Here is a 19,625-nt window from a genome sequence, read left to right as displayed (position 1 = left end):
TAAGCTCAACAACTCAGATCCACTCAGGGGAGAAAGCAACCATTGCTGGAATGATGGAGGTATTTTTGTAAAACAGTACATAGGCAAAAATGGATCTTACTGCTGAAGGGTGTCTAGGTTAGGCATGGGGATATCTGAATTGCTTAAGCTCTGTGGAAGGGAATGACAACATTTGCCTTACACTATGGGTTCTTTGCAACTCTTTAATTTTTCTCTTTGTTGTTGTTTAGTCTTTTAGTCGTGTCCGATTCTTCGTGACCCCATGGATCAGAGCACGCCACTGCCTCCTGCAGTTTGGTCAAACTCATGTTAGTAGCTTCGAGAACACTGTTCAACCATCTTGTCCTCTGTCGTCCCCTTCTCCTTGTGCCTTCCATCTTTCCCAACATCAGGGTCTTTTCCAGGGCGTCTTCTCTTCTCATGAAGTGGCCAAAGTATTGGAGCCTCAGCTTCACGATCTCTCCTTCCAGTGAGCACTCAGGGCTGATTTCCTTAAGAATGGATTGGTTTGATCTTCTTGCAGTTAATGAGTGTGTTAGGAATACATTATTCTCTGGAATGGTTTGACTGTTTTTCATGTAGTGTATGTGCTTTGCAGCCTGCATTGGGTCCATTCTTCTGGTGGAAGGTGGAAATTGTTCATATAAAATAAATAAATTATATTCTGAAGTAAAACAGAAAGTGATAGGCAGATGCTCTTGTGTGGCTGCTTCTTCTTCTCATGATAAGGGACCATATGAACAGTAACTCACTTCCATTATCTTAAACATGCAGAAGTGGGCAGGGATCAGAATTCATTGAAAACATACAGTGACCTGATAGTAACCAGAGACAGTCACACCCTATGGCTTACCACAATTCCCTCTCTGTGTGTAAACAAAGGCTGGGCAGTCACCTCTGAAAATACTCTGGATGGTGCTCTCCCTTACATGGTCCCTGTGCGTAGCAGTGGAGGGAGATAATCCCTTTCCAATCTGCCTGAGAGCACCTCTCCTACTTCCAACACCCTTGGTGCATCAGCTAGTATTCGAACAGGGTTACATGCATCAAATCCAACACACATAGGCCCAAATGGCACCTCTAGTGCCATAAAAGAACATTGCTATGGGGGGGGGGGCAATTGCCCAGACCTCTGGTCTGCCAGTTTTAGAAGGTGGTTTCACAGACATACACGAAAGTTTTCAAAAATGAAAAAGCTCCACTTCCATACTTGGTACATACATACAAACACGAAACACAAACAGACACACATTTCTGGACAGGGGTGTGCTGCTCAGCAGCAGCAGCAGCAGCAGCATCTTCCAATGCATCTCATCCCCTTGCAAGCACTTTTGTGGGATGTGAGTGTTAATAACCCAGTTGCACCTCTGCTCCCCCCCCCCCAAGATGCTCCACTCATCAGCAATGGCCACTTCCCACATGCTGTACCTCTCACAAGCTGCCACAGGACAAATTTCTCATTACCATCTGTGAGAGAGTGCTGCACGAAACACCAATGTACAACCAACAATGCTTGCCATGTGACTCCTGTTCCATTGGTTTTATGTATGGCTACTTTTTGTTAGCTTGTGCCAGCGGGCTCTGAGTGTATTATTAAAGGCAATTTAGCCCCAAACCAGGAAAAAATCATTAGCTGGCTACATGTTGCGGATCAGGTCTCTGGATTATATGAGTCTATTATGTTTGGTAGTAATCCACTGCAAATATTGCTAAAGCAATCAATTTGTTCTTTCACATCAGATTTTAAAAGTTAACAGTTTCCAAAGCTACTTCGAAAGTTAAAACTGTGGGTAAGAAAGGCAACTTTCATACAGTATGTTTATGCCACGTTGATATATAATAATCAAGCCATGTTGTATTTTCAACTGTGTCACCCTTGGTTCATTTTGCCACATCAGTAATCCTACAAGAACATCCTTCTTCTAGCAAGGCAATTATCTCACTTATCCTGTAACCTGCCTTCTGTTGCCCCAGGGAAGAGTGAACAGTAAACAGATTGTCAAAGCTTTAACTGGGCTATCCAGTTAAAGCACTTTAAAGGAAAGTGACCCCTCTAGGGAAAAGAGAGAAACAAGGCAAGGCTGTGCCAAGGTGCTTTCCTTCACTCACACACTGTAAAGACTGATTCACACATTATGCTTTCTTGTAAGTAGGAAGCACTCAAGGGAAGAAAAGTGGGAATAAGTAATACAGTGAACTCTCAAGTGACCGGGGCGCACGCGCTATATTCTGGGGGTCATGCCTCAAGCCAAAATCACATATAGTCAAAACGTATTTGGTAGGTGGGATTGCCTTTTTTTTTTAAAGGACACCTTCCCCCTTTATAATAGGCAAAGTGCGTAAAGGTGAAGGTTTGGTTTCTGAATCCCAAACGAAAAGCTCACATATTATACAATTTATACCAATGGTTGTGAATTCCCCATTCAAGATGGTGGTTTCCACTTGGATTGAAATTTAGGAATCACTTTTTAATTGGAGTTGGATTTTACCTCAGGCCAACATAAACATTTGGTTCACTGAAGTCTGCTGTGATTAGTGCATTGTCATCAGCCACTCTGTACTTGAACAGATGCAAATGAGCAGAACACTGACCTGATTGTTTTACAATGAAGCACTCTTCTGAAAACAAAATGGTTGCCGACTAGGCTTCCTGAAGTCAACAGCAAGGCTATTAACAAACGTTCAGGGTTGTATTCGTAGTGAGACTGATAGCTATCCTTTCTCCTCAGTAATTTTAAGGGGCCACAGCCTGCAATCCATTTATTAACTCAGGGCTTGTTCTGCAGCAATATTTCCAAGTTTTAGGTGGGAAAAATGATCTGTAGTTTCACGGAAGCTTTACCCAGGGAAGAATCCCAAGACATACCACAATATGATTACTTTGATGTCAAAATGACCCCTGCACAAAGAGCGTCCTAAAGGAAACAGACAACCGGGAACTCAAAGCTAGCATCCATTATCGTTCAGCATAGCGATGTTGTAGCAGACCACACAGTCATATGGTCAGAATACCCCCCCCCCTCCCAGTTTGCTGTTACGAGGTTAAATTGAATGAGCCTACTGGAGCAAATGGGAGGATAAACCTACAGAATGAGAATGAGAAAGTGTTCTTATGCTCTTCCTCTGCTCTTGCCTCTTGAATGACAATCTCCGATTGCCTCTTTGAGTAGGAGGGAAGGTGACTTCTCCCAGTGTACACACAATCTTTTACTGAGTTTGCACATCTAAGGATCAGAACAACTTTTGAAAAGTGACAACCCCAAGGTTCATGACTGGAACAGGGAGAAAGCTCATTCACCAGACATTTATCAATTCTGTGGTAATAAAAGTCAAATGCAAAATTCTAGTTAAGGTAATAAGCCAATTCTACTTCATTTACTCAGAGCAAATGCTATTTGCTTAAGGAGTAATAAAAGATTTTAAATATTTTGTTGGCTCAGCTCTATAGAAGTAGATGCTCTAATGCTCTTGTCCAGAAGGGGATTATTACCATATGAGCAACTGCTGTACTATTTATCTTTGCAGCTTCACAAGACAGTGGAAAGATACCATGCTCTATGTCTGCAAGTCACATATTCACTACTGTGGTGTGTTTTTTCCTGGTGTGTGGAGCTGTCTTCCATTATTTCATAAATAATGTCGTAAACCGAAGAAACTGATCTCCCTCAAGTGCACTTTTACTGGGAAACAATAACTGGAGAGGCCTAGTGCACTTTTGCTCTCTGCTTGAGGGCTTCCCAAGGGTTTTTGGTTCGCCACGACTGGGAACAGAATGCAGGCCAAGGAGAATCTTCAGCATGATCCAGCAGGGCTCTATTTAGGTTCTCTTTAGGTTCTTAGTAACTAACCTTACCTTCTTCATAGCTAAACACAGGAAACAACCTTACACTGGGCCAGACCATTGAACCTTCTAGCTGTTTTGTCTATTCTGCAATGGCTCTCCAAGGTTTCAGAGAGATGCCTTTCCCAGCCTTATCCCACCTTTGTCATGGGAGATAAAAGGGTCTGAACTTGGGATCTTCTGCATGCAAAGCACATCAATGTCCTACCACTGAAATCAAGGCAATTCTCTAGGCTTGGCAACTTTTCCTTCCTGGCCTTCTGTCAAAATCTTGACTTTCCATTGAACTGCCTTGTGGAACTTTGCTGAAATTCATACTTATGACAGCCAATTATAATGATCAGTCCAAGGAAACCAATATGTAAAAGAGCATGCTTCACCGCTACAAAAATGAAGTCTGTAATGGCAATAGGAGGGAATAACATCTGTGTCTTCCATTCTGTTTACATGTTGACAAACCATTTTTTTCCAGGTTGCAGAAAAAAGAATGCCACCTTTGAACCAGCGTACCAAAATGTCAGGTCAGCTCTTCTACTTTCCTTACAGCTTTTTTCATTGAGTTTTATAGTCAGCAAACAATACCGCATCCAATAGTAATCTAAACATATGTACTATTATTGTGCAAGGCATCATCGTATACTGCAAATAATTTTTAAAGGCAAATTTTACCTGAAGTGGGCTAACTGATGACCTATTTCTATGTAATGCAAATAATTTATGAGTATTGTCCTCTTCTTCTGATGCAGGCATCTTTAAACCAGAACTGGTAAGTAGATTCTGATGAAACAGTAAAAAAAATAGAGGTAATTGAAAAGGAAGAATGAATGAATACACTGAATGCATTATTTCAATAATTTAATTTCAGTCATTTAAAACAGTAACTTGGGTACAAGATGTTGCTATGCATTGTCACAGCCTGATCCTAGAATAATCACTTGGAAGGAAGTTCCAATGTGATTTTGTTCTGTGTGCATTTCTGAATTGGCAATTGTGGTGAGGTCATATAACCAAGTCTGATTGGTTATACTGAGTCATGACATTACATACACAACATGAAAAAGAGACAGTTAAAAGGGAAATGTTGTTTTGGAGCAGCTGCTGAGAGAGGCAACAAGTACTGTATCAGTGAACAGGCAGAAATGATAAATAATGGCCTGGGAGTTTTCAGAGAACATCTCACCCTCCAGAAACACCAAACTGCATGCCCTTGTTGAGCATTAAGCCCCTTTCAACTCAGCAGAATGTGGGAAATTGTAGCCAAATATAACTGGCAAGCTTAGGGCTAGTTAATGCATGAAGGGATTGAGACCACAGAACTCTATTCGTAGACTCAGGTCATGCTCCCTCACCTCCAGTGAAGAAGGAAGTGACCCTTCCTTTGTTTGGTCTCTTCCACCATGTGACGCTGACCAGGCACATTGGTCCGGACTTGACCAATTCGAGCCCAGACTGTGTGCTCAGAAATATTTTTCTGTATTTTGTAACCCAGTAATTTTCTACCTGTGTTCTTCTTGCTGCTGCATGGAATAACTCATGAATCTGACCTTTGGAGTTTGTAAGTAAAGCATTTAAACTTACTACCAGTGTGGTCGGTTCATTGTGAGAGGGTTAGAGAAGGGAAGCACTGTAAGAGGACTAAGCAAGATATTGAAAGGGTCTAACAGCTTATATTCCTCACACTTCACTGAGCTGCATGATTCTGTGATTTTAAGGCTCTCTCTTGCTGGAGAGTGTGTTTAGTTCTGTGCTTTGGATCTAGGGATCCAGCTAATTCTTTATTAACTCATCCCACAAAGGTGATTTATCTATATCTATATTCTCCAGAATAGAACTTATTTAGTTCTGATTAAAGAAGCATAGGATAGGGCTGTCAGATTCTTAAAAGAGAAATCATAGTGATGTAAGGTTTATTTTCAGCAAACTACTTAAGCTAAGCTTAACGTGAACAGCTAAGCAGCACACTGCATTGAAAGGATCAGAATGACATGCATACTAAAGTGGGAATTTCCTTGTGCTTTAGTTGACAGTATTAACATGCAGTCTGACTCACACAGCCCAGTAAAACTGAAAACACGCAAGGCTAAATCTGGTACCAGTCACTTTAAGGGAACAGTGAGAAATAAAATTTAAATAGCAGTAAATCGGCTTAAGTACAAGCATGTAGCAATTGGACTATATTGTGTTCTAATCCCATTTATATTAAAAATGAAATTATGCCATTTACAAAGGGTGTTGGGCAAAGAAAGTAAACATTTCACTGATTCCACTGACTTTAGCAAACACTTCAGTGATCCAATTATGAGCAGAACTTTGGCTCAGCTTTTTACATAACCTAAAGTGCACTCTGTACCAGCACAGTGCTTTTATATATACAATATAAAGAAAAACTGGTTAACTTAAGGTGAAAAATATTTTGGCACAATCCAGCCCAAATTAAGTGCATATATATAATGATTTTCAAACCAAAGTTAAGCGTTTTAGTGACCTGTTCGTTATAACGGGAGTATTAAATATGCCTTTAGTTAAAAACAAGAAGATTTCCACGTGCGTATCATAGGCTGTACATTTTTTTACTACTTGAATTTCAGAAGGGGGTGGGGGGAATAAGGTATTAGCAACAAGTGGCTCTACCTAAGGCATTTTCTCTGGGGAAAGGTTTTCCAACCCTTTCCTGCAGAATTACCCATTTTGCAGACAAATCAGCCCACAACAGCAGCCTGGTGACATGGTCAGAGGAAACATCTTGGTGAGACAGATGTGGCTCCTGAGCTGTATCTGCTTGTTTACCACAGCTTCCAAATATGCCATGTCACAAAAAACAAAATAACAAATAATGCAAGATTCATAGCTTAATACATACCGGCACATCTTCCACAGTGGACACATGTGTAAACAGCTGTGTGTTCAGCCCTTCCCCTTCCCAATGGTTCGAGGAAAAGAAGTTTCCTGCTTTGCCTGTTGGAGACTCTACCTATAAGCAGAAAGCAGAGCTATGTTTCAAATATCAAAAAACTGACATACTTTATCCCTATTTAGCAGTACCTGTAATTGTTATTTCCAAATAAAGTTGGCCTACATCACAATTTAGCTTCGTCAGTGTATATTAGTTCTTGAAAAGTCACTCTCTGTATGACATAACATTAAGTTCTGACATTCAGGATTAATTCAATTAAAAAAAAATTTAAACAATAATTTTAAGCTCCTGGAAATCTAGACTGCAACTAAGTTCTTAGTGGGGCCATCAATGAAAAATTGTAGTCTTTTTACATTATGTAAAAGATTTGCAAGGCTTCACTGATCAACTTTCTTGTTCCTGAGAATTCCACTAAAGCCAGAGAGTATGAAATTTTTGAAATTAGTGGTTTACAAGGCTCGACATAGTTTGTTGTATGTAAGGACCAGGATAATCTATTCTCAACATATAAAAATCAGGCACCAATTGTATACTTTTTGCTGTGGAAGCAATGGCCTTCTCTGAAAGACAGAAATGACAGGACAGTAGGCCCACAACTTACGTAGGCGTTACATTCCAGGGATCGCACCCAAAACCAAAATGGAGTATAGTCAAAACCCATTAAGTTCAATGGCGGATAGATGGCTAAAGTCACCCCCTTTTTATTATTTGCCATGCGCATGAAGCTGAATGCGCACAAGTTAAATGCATCCAAGTGGCAGGCTTACTGTACTGTTTCTGTGACATATTATGGTTCACCTAATCTGTTTGCTTACAAAAATTTAAGATTGAGGAAATATTTGAACAATCTGATCCAGCTCCTGATGATCTTTAAAATTAAAACATGGCAAAATTGGCTTCTCGCCAGAGTAAGTGAATCAATTTAAGACACTTCTGGGCAATGTGAGCCCAGTTTTAAGTGGTCTTAGATAAATATTGTTTAACTTGCCTCCTGTTTGATTTTCTTCAACAACGGGGATCCATTTTCACATATGCCAGAAGCAATGTCAGTTTCATCGGACTCTTGTTTGATAACATCTTGCAGATCGTCTACAAGGTGAGCTGGTGTCTGAGGCTAAAAACGAAAAATAAGTATGCAATGAAACAACACAAAACTCTTCGTATCATCCTCATTTAAATTCAATTTTTATCATAGTTTTTTCCCCTTCTTACCAGCATTTTCAAGGGTCCATATTTGAATTCTTGAGCTGCGAGTGCATTTTTAAATGGAGTTGGTGTTCTTGGAGAGCTCTCCAATATTGATCTTTTGATAGCTGGAGTTCTGAAGCTGAGTCCACAAAAGGGGGGTGGGGGGGGAAGAGAAATTAGGAAGTAGTTTGAATCTTTTTGCTGAAATCCAAGTTTAGAGTAGCATCACATTAAAAGGTTGACTTGTGTACTGCAAAGTTCTATGTTCTAAACAGCCATGTGTGCTATGGGGATAATAATGAGGGCATGTATTTCAGGGGCGCTGTGGGCACTGCTGAAATAATGTCCACGAACCGCTTCAAGCACTTAGGAATAATGATGGTGGACGCAGAGTGCCATTTGGTTGGCTTTAAAAGAGGACTGGACAAATTCATGGATGATATGGCTAACAGTACTACAGCTGGAGGCAGAATTCTTATGAACACGTTGCTGGAAACTACAGGAGAGAGAGCTCTTCTGCTCAGGTCCCACTTGTAGGTTTCCCACAAGTATGGGTGGCCACTGTGAGAACAAGATACTGGGCCACTGGCCTAACCTAGCAGGCTTTGCTTTTGTTCTAATTATATGTGCCCAGAAGGAGTTCCACTATAAGATGGTAGGGACAACTGACCTAGTGGCCACCATAGTAGTTCAAAAGCTGCCCTACACATCTGGCCTCATTCATGTCAATGGAAGGAGCAGCTCCAAATGGACAATGCCGAGCTGCCCTCCACTGAAATGAATGGGATGCTTACTTACAGAGAAGCTCTGTGTGCCCAACCAAAAGCCAACAAACTCTGGATCAGGGTGAAAGAAATCAAGATGCATGTTCGTAGCCTATTTTAGCTGTTCTAGTAATATGGCAAAAGTGCATTTTAAAAAAAATAATAAAGCAAGAGAAATTACATATTATTCTCCTTCTGTATCTTAAATGCTTGGTCTCTGTGAAGAGGTGCTGTAACAGTGAGTTTATGAGCACAGAGGGGAGTGGAAGTTAAAGTTGGATTGTCCAGGTCCAGGCTTTCTTGGCTTGATGAGGTGTTCAAGAACTGCAAATATTAAAAAAGAGAGGGAATCTCAGTTAACAGGAGTGCTTCTTCCACGAACTTACAGTGAAACTGTATCAACAGCAGCGTCATGTTGTGTGGCAGTGAGTATTTTGGTTGCGATACTCCCAAAGTAAAGTTTCACATTTCTAGTGTTTGGCCTACACAAATATATTCCTTTGGTTTTGTTACAAGATTATTTATAGAAACAAGTATTTGTTTTACCTCACTGAGTTTATTTGCCTTTGCAAAGAATGTCTAATAATATGAAAGAACCTTGGAGCTTGGTTCATGAGAAGTACTGGGTGACGTCTGCCTAGGTCATGAGCAGAGTACAGCCAATGAAATCTATGGACTTGACTTCAATTATTTCAATGGGTCCACTCCAAATAAGTAAAGATATCACCCACTGAACCTTGTAGCATGAAATATGGCAACTAGATTTTTTTTAAAAAAATTAAACGTTCCTACTTTATCCATTAAAACTGATTGTTTTATAGAAAGTAAAAGTTGCACAGAGCATTTCAAAATTAGTATTTTGATGTAAATATTTAATTTGCTGGAAAAGGGCTGCTACTGCAGAATTTAGGAAATAAACTTCATTAGCAGTAATGACTGTCATTAACTCAACAAGTTGTTTCAAACTCTACACGTTTAAGCAGAAGTCCACAAGCCACTTAAACCAATTCACATACTCTTAATCTGTTTGGCCCATTCAATGAGATGCATATACCTTAAATATATCAAGTAGTTTGTAACTCACACCTTACTGTTCAAAAATGTTCTCAAATAATCATTTATTTTAAATCACTTGTTAGTTTGCAACATAATTTGGACACCATTGTCTGTTTAGTGTAAATTTAGGGAGTCAGTGAACCCAAATGTGCAAAGTAGGGGGTAAGAAAAAATGGTTACAGGAAACAGAAATGTTAAATTCTGATAGCTGAAGGAATGACAAGCAAGAGCAAAGCAAACAAACCGCTAACCCCTTGAAAACCACCAAGAATACGACACACAAGAGAAAAGCAAATTTATCAGTTGGCAGTCTAAACTCCATGGTGAAGAGTAAGCTATGAGTAAATTCAAAATTGGAGAGCAATCAGTGAGTGCAACAGGAATTAGTCATTCGTTCCAATGATTAGTTCTCCTATGTTGTTAACACCTTGCTGACTTTTGAGGATTAGTAAAATCTGTGCAGAAATCTTGCTCTACCTGCGAGGGAGAGAATGGCAGGCTTTTGACAGGGGAGCGCTTAGGAGTTGAGCTCCTGACATCAGCAAGTATGAAGGACTTATGGCCACTGGCTAAGTGGCTGGGATGCCCTCTCTTTGTGCGCAGAAACACCAACGGAGCTGTGCCACATTTTGAGCCAGCCAAGGACTTGGGCAAGGCAAGGGAATCCTGACTCAACATGGCTTTGCTCAGGTTTGAGAGAGGGTGTCCTTCAGGCCTACATGCACTGGCCTCTGTTTGCTGAAGCTGTGGGGCTTTGGCAGAGGGAGCTCGGCTAGGCGAGGTGTCAGCTTCTTCAGAGAATTCAAAACTGCTGAGATCACCCCATGATGAAGGATCCTAAAAACAATGGGGGAAGTCACGAATCTATGAGACAGTGTACGATGCCCTCTCATTAAAAAAAAAAAAGTATAGCACTAACATAACAACTTTAGTAAAAGGGAAACAAAGTAAAGGAGCCATTGTTCCTCATTTTTAAGCCATTTTGACCCAGTTTCAGTCTTTCCCGAATGAAAACTATCCTAATGGTGGATTCCTAAAAGAAGCAACCCCCCCCTTACCACTCTGTTACAGTCTGTGACCCATCTGCTTTATTAAGGAGGCAGGATTCTTAAGTGAAAAGGATACAGTTGAGAAGGTGATGCTGTCATAATGAATTTGTTTTGCCAAATGTTTGGTTTCAGCCCATACTTCTAAAAGAGCCCTATGTCAGTCTTAGAATTTCTACATGAAAGTCTTAGAATCTTCAAAAATGACGTGTGATTTCTTGAAGTTTTCGTAGAAGAAAATCATTAATGCAATGTGTGTTTCACAAAAAAGGAGGGATCCATGAAGGTATGCAGAAGTGTACAGTCACTTGAAATGGAACTAAAAATACACGTAGAGTTGTATGTTTTTTTTTTTGCAATGTACAGTATGAATTCACTGTTAAAAGGCACAACATATTCAGGAAAAATTTTAAATATGCCAGCTCACTTAGAATAAAGTTATCCTTTGCAGGTTAATATACAAGCAACCTGAAAACACTAACAATAATAATTCTATACATGCATGTTACGTGCAAATGTTTACCTGTGCTTGATAAATATTGGGAGCCCACAAACAACAAGCTAGGGCTAAATGCTCGGATCCTACCATGTTTATTCAGAAATAAGAGACTGTCTATTTAAATGAGACTTACTTCCAAGTAAGCTTGCATAGGACTGGGTTGTAAGTTGTAAATGTGCAGCAAAAAAGAAAACAAAAACCAACTATACTAAAGGTGGCCATGGTGAAAGTTTACCCTGGATATGGGATTATTCAGCAACAAAGCAAACAAGACAGACAGAATGTAAGAAAACAAATTGATCTAGAAATAGCATATGACTCCAGTCCTTATACCAGCCACACCTTAGAAGATGACCATTCTACTTACGGAATCTATCAGCTGAAGCGTTTCCGCAAATTCTAAGAGATTCTTAACATTATCCAGGAAGTTACTCTGGTGAACAATCATGCACCTTGCAGGGGATGCACTTTCTTCCGGCAAGCAGCCATGATCCACTGGTGGAGATGGAATACAATGATGATGCTCCCCCAAAGAGGAAATGGGCGCACTGTTACCACTAGTTCTGGTACTGTCTGCAATTGCGGTGCTGTGCCATCCTGGGTAATCTGACGTGTGGTTCTGTGTCTAAAGGAAGGGGGAAGGGGGGGGCGGTAAAGAGGGTGCGAGAAAAAAGAGGCAGAAGGAACTTAGCAAAGAAATTGCACAAGTTATCGGATGGCTGTTGAAGGAAAAGATAAAAGTAGTTGCATCATCTAAGCACTTAATGCCCATGAAACAGTTGTCAAGATGTTTCCTTTCATCAGTGCAGCAAGAGCTTGTTTGAAAGGGTAATAAATTTATAGCTTTCATTTTGGCATTACCTCATCTTGTGCAACAACTCTGCATCCTGGGCCAGTATCTACAGTATAACAAGCAATACAGCTACATGCATACACTCTTCTTCCAAAGTCTGTGAGTGCACAAATCTGTTTTTCCTTCCCTGTGCAAAGTAAGGAAATTGCAAGATTTCCCTAGTGCAAAACTCGGTCTTATCTGTACCTTATGGATTTAGATTGTGAATTCCACATCATGTTTGAAGTCACTGGCACTTTTCCATTGGTCTTTGCGGATTTAGATTAATACCAGTTACTTATTTTTAATATACCTCCCCTCATCTTTGCCCTATCTCTGACTAGCGCTACAGCTTACACCAATGCAATGAAAAGGCTGTAAAATCAACATGGTTAGGAAAGCAGAAGAGCAAATTAACAGAAGTCTCTTTGCAGCATAACCATGCAAGAGAAGGCATTGCAAAACTTCAACTAAAAATTAGAAGTGGCCAAACTAACATTTCATGCACACGGTTGTGTCCCCCCCACCCTTAACTAGAAAATGAATTAATTATTAATATGAATTAATTAGACGTAGATGTTTCCTGCTGGCTATCACCCAGGTTTTTGTTTTTTTCTGCAGTTACCGTATTAATTTTATTACATACACAAATTCAGTAATAGCCAGCTCTGGGTTTCATACATGCAGTTATAGAATCTAACTTTCCTCAGATAAACATTAACAAACATGCATAAAAATAAAAATAAAATGGACCTTATTTGGGCTGTGATTCCCAAACCATTTGGTCTGGAGCAATAGTCCTGTCTCCCCAACGCCAATTCAAGACTACGTATTCCCAACTTGCAGGGCATGTGGCACAAGTGGCCCCGGGAGGAGGATTCTGTGGCATTCTGGAACGGAGGAGACAGGCCCAGCGGTGTGGCCAGTGCAGAGAGACACACTCTGCCTGCCCCCTTCCATGCAGCTAGACTTTGCTAGCTAGAGATGAAGCCACTCCAGGCTTTGGGGCAGGGGTGAGGTTCTGAATACATACAAGTAGCACTCTTTAGAGCAGAGGTATGTGTCGTACTCTGGACTTGACTTGTGCCACATTTGCGCAAAAGAGTGAGCAAGACCGCCTACAATGGCTTGAGGATCACAGGCCAGGAGTGCAACATATAGCTGAAGGTGAGGAATACAGCGCAGAGAGAAAGAGAAGAAAACCAAGAACCAGGCACTACATTTTCATTATGCAGTGTTCGGAAGTTCTCAGAAACAAAGATGTCCCCTCAGGATAAAACCTGACGGGAACTGATTGTTGCTGTTCTTTTTTAAATAGTAGTCCATTTACACATAAAAGCAAACATGGTGGAATTAGTGCACCACTGTAATTTGGAGATGGGGGGGGGGAGAGAAGCAAATGCTTATGGGGGTGGAGAGCAATGTGACGTCTCATCCTCTTCAAATGGAAATATAGAGCCTTGATTAGTGTCAGAAGAAGAGGGGGAGGGAAAAGGGGGGGAAAGAGAAGCACTGGGGTAAAGCTGCTATCCCTCCGTCCAAGCACACAGTGACATTCTTACTGGTAATGCCTGTTGCCCTTTCAGTTCATTCTCAGTCGACATTAGTAGCAACTCTAATTCCTTTATTCGTTTTTCTTTCTCAGGGTCTTCATCATTATAGTGTCTCTGCAATTAAGAGTTAAGGGAAAAGAGAAGGTAAAGGCCGGGTTGGATGCTGCAGTTTACAACGATGACGATGGCTTGCGGCCTTGCAGAATCGCAGGCAAATTAGCCTGAGAGGCTCCTCCACTGGACAAAAAACCCCGGAATCTCTGCTTAATTTTATTTTTTTGCACAGGTATTAAAGTGCAGGACACAATACCTATTTTCTGGATGCCTCCTGCGTACCAAACTAGGGAACCTAAGAAACCATTCCAGATCACTTTCCCTGGCCACCTTTTTAAAGAAATGAGTAAACTTCCTCGCCCTGATACAACTTTTCTTTCTGCCAGTGTGCAAACAAAAGCACTGGGTAGCCGCTAACTGTGGTCAGCAAACTGGAAACGTCTCAGGAAGGTGTGCCCTTACTCCCTTTCCTGGAGCAATTGATACCCTCTCCTCCTAAACTGCAAGTTCACCTTCAGCAATGTTGACTCTGGTGAAAGCTAACCAGGGGTTACTCTAAAACCAGGATCTGAAATCCACGCCAATCTGTGGCCTTCACATTTTTAGAAAGGGAAACCCATGTTTAGCCCTAAGCTGAAAACCATGATGACAATCTGCTCAGTCACCAAGGTGAGGGAGAATTTGCTCCAGGAAACGAAGGAGCTGTGAGGAGAGTGTGTGTCTTCTCAAGGCTGGCACCCAAATTGCTGGAAACATGGCTGCCCAGGCCCTTCTCTATCATTTACTTTGTTAAAAGAGCTGTGCCTTTTGTCTGATTTTATTTTTTGGCAGGTTAAGGTATTTGCATGTAACTTGCATATGAAATGTATGGCAAATGGACGCCTGAAATGGTTTTTAAATTTATCTACCTGAATAGCTGCAGCAGCTGGCTGGGGAACATTAACAATATTTACATGAAGTGCTACTGGATATGGGATCTGAGAAGAGACCTAGACCGAAAGACAAAGAGAGCCCAAATTAATCATGCTGTTCACACACTTCTCAATAAAGTGATGGGCTTAAGTAACACACACACATACACACACATACTTCTTATGCCAATCTTTCTACCTCCTTGAAATAAAAGAGGTATCTCATTTTAAATGCAACAAGTTCAGTAACCCTTTTAGGAATTCTCAAACTATAATGATCCATTGATCAACCAATAACACCCCCCCAACCATCTACTGCTGTTTTATTAATTACTAATTTTAAATTTGTATTTGGTTACTGCATTATTTTGCAGGCCTGGATTGAATTGATTTTTATGGGGTTGTGAGATTTACTGTATTGCATTAATGAATGATTGTGTCTTTTGTATTCCTGGCTCCTCCTTGAGAAATGTGCCTAATTAATTTCATAAACAACAACAAAATAGACAGATGGCATCAAGGCTGCTTGTGTTGGGTTGAAGGCTAAGCATCTCAAAGTAAAAGAAGCCTTGTTTATGGGCTTCCCAGGAGTATCTGAATGGCCACTGTTGAAAACAGGATGCTGGTCTAGATGGGACCTTTGGTTCAATCCAGCAGGCATCTAACAAGACATGTTTCCCCACCCTTTACAACTACTTGGTGGATTGTAATACAGACAGACCATCAGATCCATTGCATGTATGGCTTCCGCATGCATCTAAACATGAGGAAGAATATAGAGAAAGCAGTCTGTGTTATAAGCCACCAATCAGTAACAAAGCATGACAAAAATTGGATACCAAGTTATCCTACATGTGCTTCCACTTAATTAATTAATTATCTGCCCTTTTTCTGTAGCTCTCAAGGCAGTCCACAACGTAAAATTACAATATGTCTTATGAAAGAATGTCCCTATGAGTTCCTGCTATCAAGAGAAGCTAAATACTGTGAAGCAGACACCTCAGATGCTGTGACAAATAAAAAATTAAAAAGATAAGGAAGGTGTGTTTAAATTGCAACCAATGGTCCAATGTTTGACATTTTGTATTTACTGGCAAAATTCTGAGTGGGTTCTCTCTGTATTATCGATTTTTGCCATATATCATATGGACTGCTATATTCTGTAATAAAATAATAACATTACAAACATAATAGAATCATAGAATTGTAGAGTTGGAAGGGATCCTGAGGGCTATCTAGTTCAAACTAGATTCATATAATCTTAGATTCATATAATCTACTTAATAATGACTGTGAGTTTATAATTACTTATAACTATATAACTTATCAACTATAACTACTTACTTCACCTGCAGCCAAATTGTAAGCGAGTGGAAGTCTAGAACAGGAGAATGCTACAGGTTTAGACCCCACAGAGGAAGTACAACTACTCAATTCTTACTTTCTACTTGTCAAAATTAAGACATTAAAAATGCTTTCACACAAAAATATGAGAATAGGCGTGTCCACCTATCTTACATATGCCTACCACTGTTGTCTGAATTCCATCTTCTTCATGGAGTGCATAGTTGTAAAATTAAAAACATTGAATGATATCTAACGTAACTATACTGAAGAGTAGAGCCATTGAAATAAATGGATTTACATTACTCAAGTCCACTGACTTCAGTGGGTTTAATTCCAAGCAGTCACACCTCATCCATTGTTTTAAAAAAGAGTGAGGCCAACTCTATGGCTGCAATTCTAACCATGGCTACTCAGAGGTAAGTATCAATGAATTCAATGGAGCTTACCACCAGGTAAGTGGGGTTAGCACCGCAGTCATTATGCCTCTTACGGACAATTTCTAGCTTGCATCCTTCCCAGCCCTAGCAGGTGGTCTGGGCACTGCCGATGCTGCAATGTGGCTAAAACTATGTAAATGTGGACTTGATTAGATCCTCAGATGAGAGACCACAATGAACCTCATGCAAAAGCAAGATATAGCAATATATCAATCATATTAGCCTCCCTTTCTCCATTCCTGCCATGGTCATGCATGGTAGTTACAATATCTCAATGATGGGGAGACCTAGCTGTCAACCGATTGAATTGTTTCCATCAGCTTACATTCTGTGCCTCAGAAATGTGGTAATAGGAGTAGTCGCTGGTGGCTGGGGTCGGAGTGGAGGTTGGCAGCTGCACAGAAGGTGGGGTGTGGGTAAAGCCCATTAAATGGTTGTTCTTTGGAAAACTTGTGGCTACTGAAGGCTGGCTGACTTTGGAAGACTCCTGAAGGTAACCTTCCTGTTCAACCTTTCGCCGCATCGTAGAATTCCAGTGGTTCTTGATAGCATTATCAGTTCTGCACAAGAAAACAGGCATATAAAGAAAGAACAACATGAAATCGGAATGCTCAGGCATGGTTAAGGTTAACTGGCAGGAGAGAGCAGTTAACATACAACATTACCATGGTCACCTAGGAATCTCCTTTGCACTTTAATAGTGCTTATATTGGAATGTCATTCGGCTCACATGGGCTGAACTTCTGCTACAAGCTCGCAACAGACGGGTTTTTACTGTTGTCAAAATATGCAACTATCCACACTGCATTTCATTAGTGCCCTGCTTCTGTAACTGGCAGCAAAAATTAAATAGGTAAAGCAGTGACATAAAAAACAAACAGGTCTCCCTGAATTCCTCATTTCAGTTCTGAATTCAACTCCTCCTGCCCCTTCTCTTACATTATGTTCCACCTGGATAAATTAATCAGTCCAGTTGCACCTCATCCTCTAACATGTGACGCAACAGGCACAACCTCCTGATTCCTTGACGCACTAAGCCCTACAAGCTTGTCAAGTACAGCCATTCCAAAAGGAACTCTGTAGCATTCCACTGCTGCATGGAGGCAATGCAAAGTGGTCATCCTCCAAGCAAACATACTAGAAAATCGAAACCCTTTCTACAGTCAACGAAGCAAACATTTTTGCTCTTCTTGGGTTTGGGCTTTATTTGTGGTTACCCCAAGATGATTGGAATTCATCCAAGGGATGTATACAAAAGTCCTTGATGCTGGGAAGTTCTGCGGGCCTAAAAAGCATGAGAGTGTAGTGTTCTCTCCTGACCTACCCTGGTGGATCTAATAAGTTTAGGGAGTGAGGGAGTATAGATCTGGGAAAGGGCAAGATGAAGCAAGAGTTAATCACTCTCTCCTTGAGCATCATTTTCCTTATCTTCAAAGGATTTCCAAGGCCTGAAGTGGGAGGTCCTGATCACAGATCTCCTGTGTCATATTTAGTTTTCACCTCAGTTAACTTTCAGTCTTGGGACACAGCTTGTTAGGGCTTATGTGACTATGGTGTTCATACTCAGTGAAAGGAAGAAGGTGGTGTTACTCAAAGAAAAAAACAGATTTGTGTCTGTGTGTGACATTCTCCAAAAGCTGTTTAGGTGCTTGAGTAATAATTATAATTATCTTACTACATTATTAATTTAGAATGGTTTCATAATTATGCTTTAATATTATCTAAAATAAAGTTTCTGTTCATTGCAGAACTGTAAAAAGAAGAAGTGCCAGGTCAGTTACACTTCCTCTTTCCTCACTTCTACAGGAGTAGTAGGACATGGATCTCCATAGAGGGATTGTAGAACTCTCCATATGGGAGATCAGCAAGTCTCACGCCCCACACATTCATACTATGGTAGAAATGAGTCGAACACATATTTCCTTCCGTCTTTGTAACATATGAAGACGTCGTAACATTATCAGGCAAGGTCTTCTGTGTCACTGGAGATCCACACAGCCTTAAATCATCTGAGACGTTATTTCACAGAGGACCCCCAATAGCTTCCGCAGACTGCCTGTTCTATTGACCAGATACAATTTAGAAAACTTCCCCTACAATTAAAGCTAAAAGTTGGTTGCTGTAGCTTTGTATCAACTTATAAAATAATGCACAACACTTTGATCTCATCAGCTTGGCCATGCACTCACTTGCATTCATTAGGAGCAAAATTCATTAGGAGCATTGCATTTGTTCTGCTAAGATGACAAAATACAGAGTTTCATCCACTCATCTCCCATCTCCACCCTAGTCTTTCCTTTAAAGTGCTACTCTCTGTCATTACCGTCCAGGAAGCAACTTTGCAATTTCTGCCCATCTGTTTCCCAGTCTCTTGTGTGCTTGGTAAATAATTCTATCTTCTTCCTCTGTCCAGGAGGTTTTTTTAACTTCTGGATTCAAATGGTTGTGCCATCGCTCTCTGCATTGTTTCCCGATCCTTCCTTTCAAGTGCTTAGCGATGACAGACCAGCGCTTGGGACCGTATTTCTGCACCAGCTCTATCACCTTCAAACAAGCACAAAAACAAGTAAAGTGCCACCTCTAACTTTCAGGTGTTATGCTATGGGACCAAAACGCAATCATTCTCTTATGTTTCATGGAAGATCAGGGCTGTGATGTGCATCAGGAATTTAGATAGGCCAGCATTATTATATAGGAAGAAAAATGGGAATAAAAACAGGTGCAAAACTTATCAGGGACTAAAGAAGGCAGCTGAGTCGGAAAAGGCGGCATCCTATTAATTGTCTTGTCATTAAAGTTGCCCCATGACATTTCCAGACTATCACAAATTTTGGGTGAGATTCTTGCACAACATATCCACTCCCCCACAAACCGCCCCCCCCCCCAGACTTTTGTGATAAGGAAAGTAAAGGGGGAAAGCACACTGGATACAACATACAATGTTCCCACAGATTAGAATTAGTTGTCAATCGATATTCCACATAATCTAACCTCCCTGCAAACTTTGTGCAAACAAATCAGGATGCCTGGAATCACCTCTTGTATAATTATTCCCAAAGTATTCCCCAAAGATGGGAGGGAGGATTTGGGCTCAAAGACATGAGGCTTGCCTAAGGCCATCTAATGAGATAATAACTGAGACTCGAGTCAGGGACTTCCTGGTTCGCAGCTCAGTCTCTCAAC

At 40.7% G+C, this 19,625-nt stretch overlaps 1 protein-coding gene across 3 annotated transcripts in view; it reads right to left on the bottom strand.

Moving 5' to 3' along the window:
• The window catches only part of MYB (MYB proto-oncogene, transcription factor), a 36,112-nt gene that overhangs the window by 3,426 nt on the left and 13,061 nt on the right, over positions 1 to 19,625 (bottom strand). Inside the window, exons 6-16 of one of the 3 annotated variants that reach the window (XM_083607669.1) lie at positions 18,766 to 18,986; positions 16,768 to 17,002; positions 14,656 to 14,736; positions 13,703 to 13,807; positions 11,676 to 11,933; positions 10,241 to 10,600; positions 8,889 to 9,031; positions 7,968 to 8,082; positions 7,740 to 7,869; positions 6,702 to 6,808; positions 4,511 to 4,618 (exon numbers count right to left, since the gene is read on the bottom strand). In XM_083607669.1, coding sequence (XP_083463795.1) covers positions 4,511 to 4,618; positions 6,702 to 6,808; positions 7,740 to 7,869; positions 7,968 to 8,082; positions 8,889 to 9,031; positions 10,241 to 10,600; positions 11,676 to 11,933; positions 13,703 to 13,807; positions 14,656 to 14,736; positions 16,768 to 17,002; positions 18,766 to 18,986 — 1,863 coding nt within the window. Of the gene's footprint in view, positions 1 to 4,510; positions 4,619 to 6,701; positions 6,813 to 7,739; positions 7,870 to 7,967; positions 8,083 to 8,888; positions 9,032 to 10,240; positions 10,601 to 11,675; positions 11,934 to 13,702; positions 13,808 to 14,655; positions 14,737 to 16,767; positions 17,003 to 18,765; positions 18,987 to 19,625 lie in introns of all 3 variants that reach the window. The other 2 variants (XM_083607670.1, XM_083607671.1) reach the window with 2 other exon arrangements.

Source organism: Podarcis filfolensis, assembly GCF_964270895.1.
Source record: "Podarcis filfolensis genome assembly, chromosome: 3".
Taxonomy (NCBI): domain Eukaryota; kingdom Metazoa; phylum Chordata; class Lepidosauria; order Squamata; family Lacertidae; genus Podarcis; species Podarcis filfolensis.
This window is presented reverse-complemented; position numbering and strand designations above follow the sequence as displayed.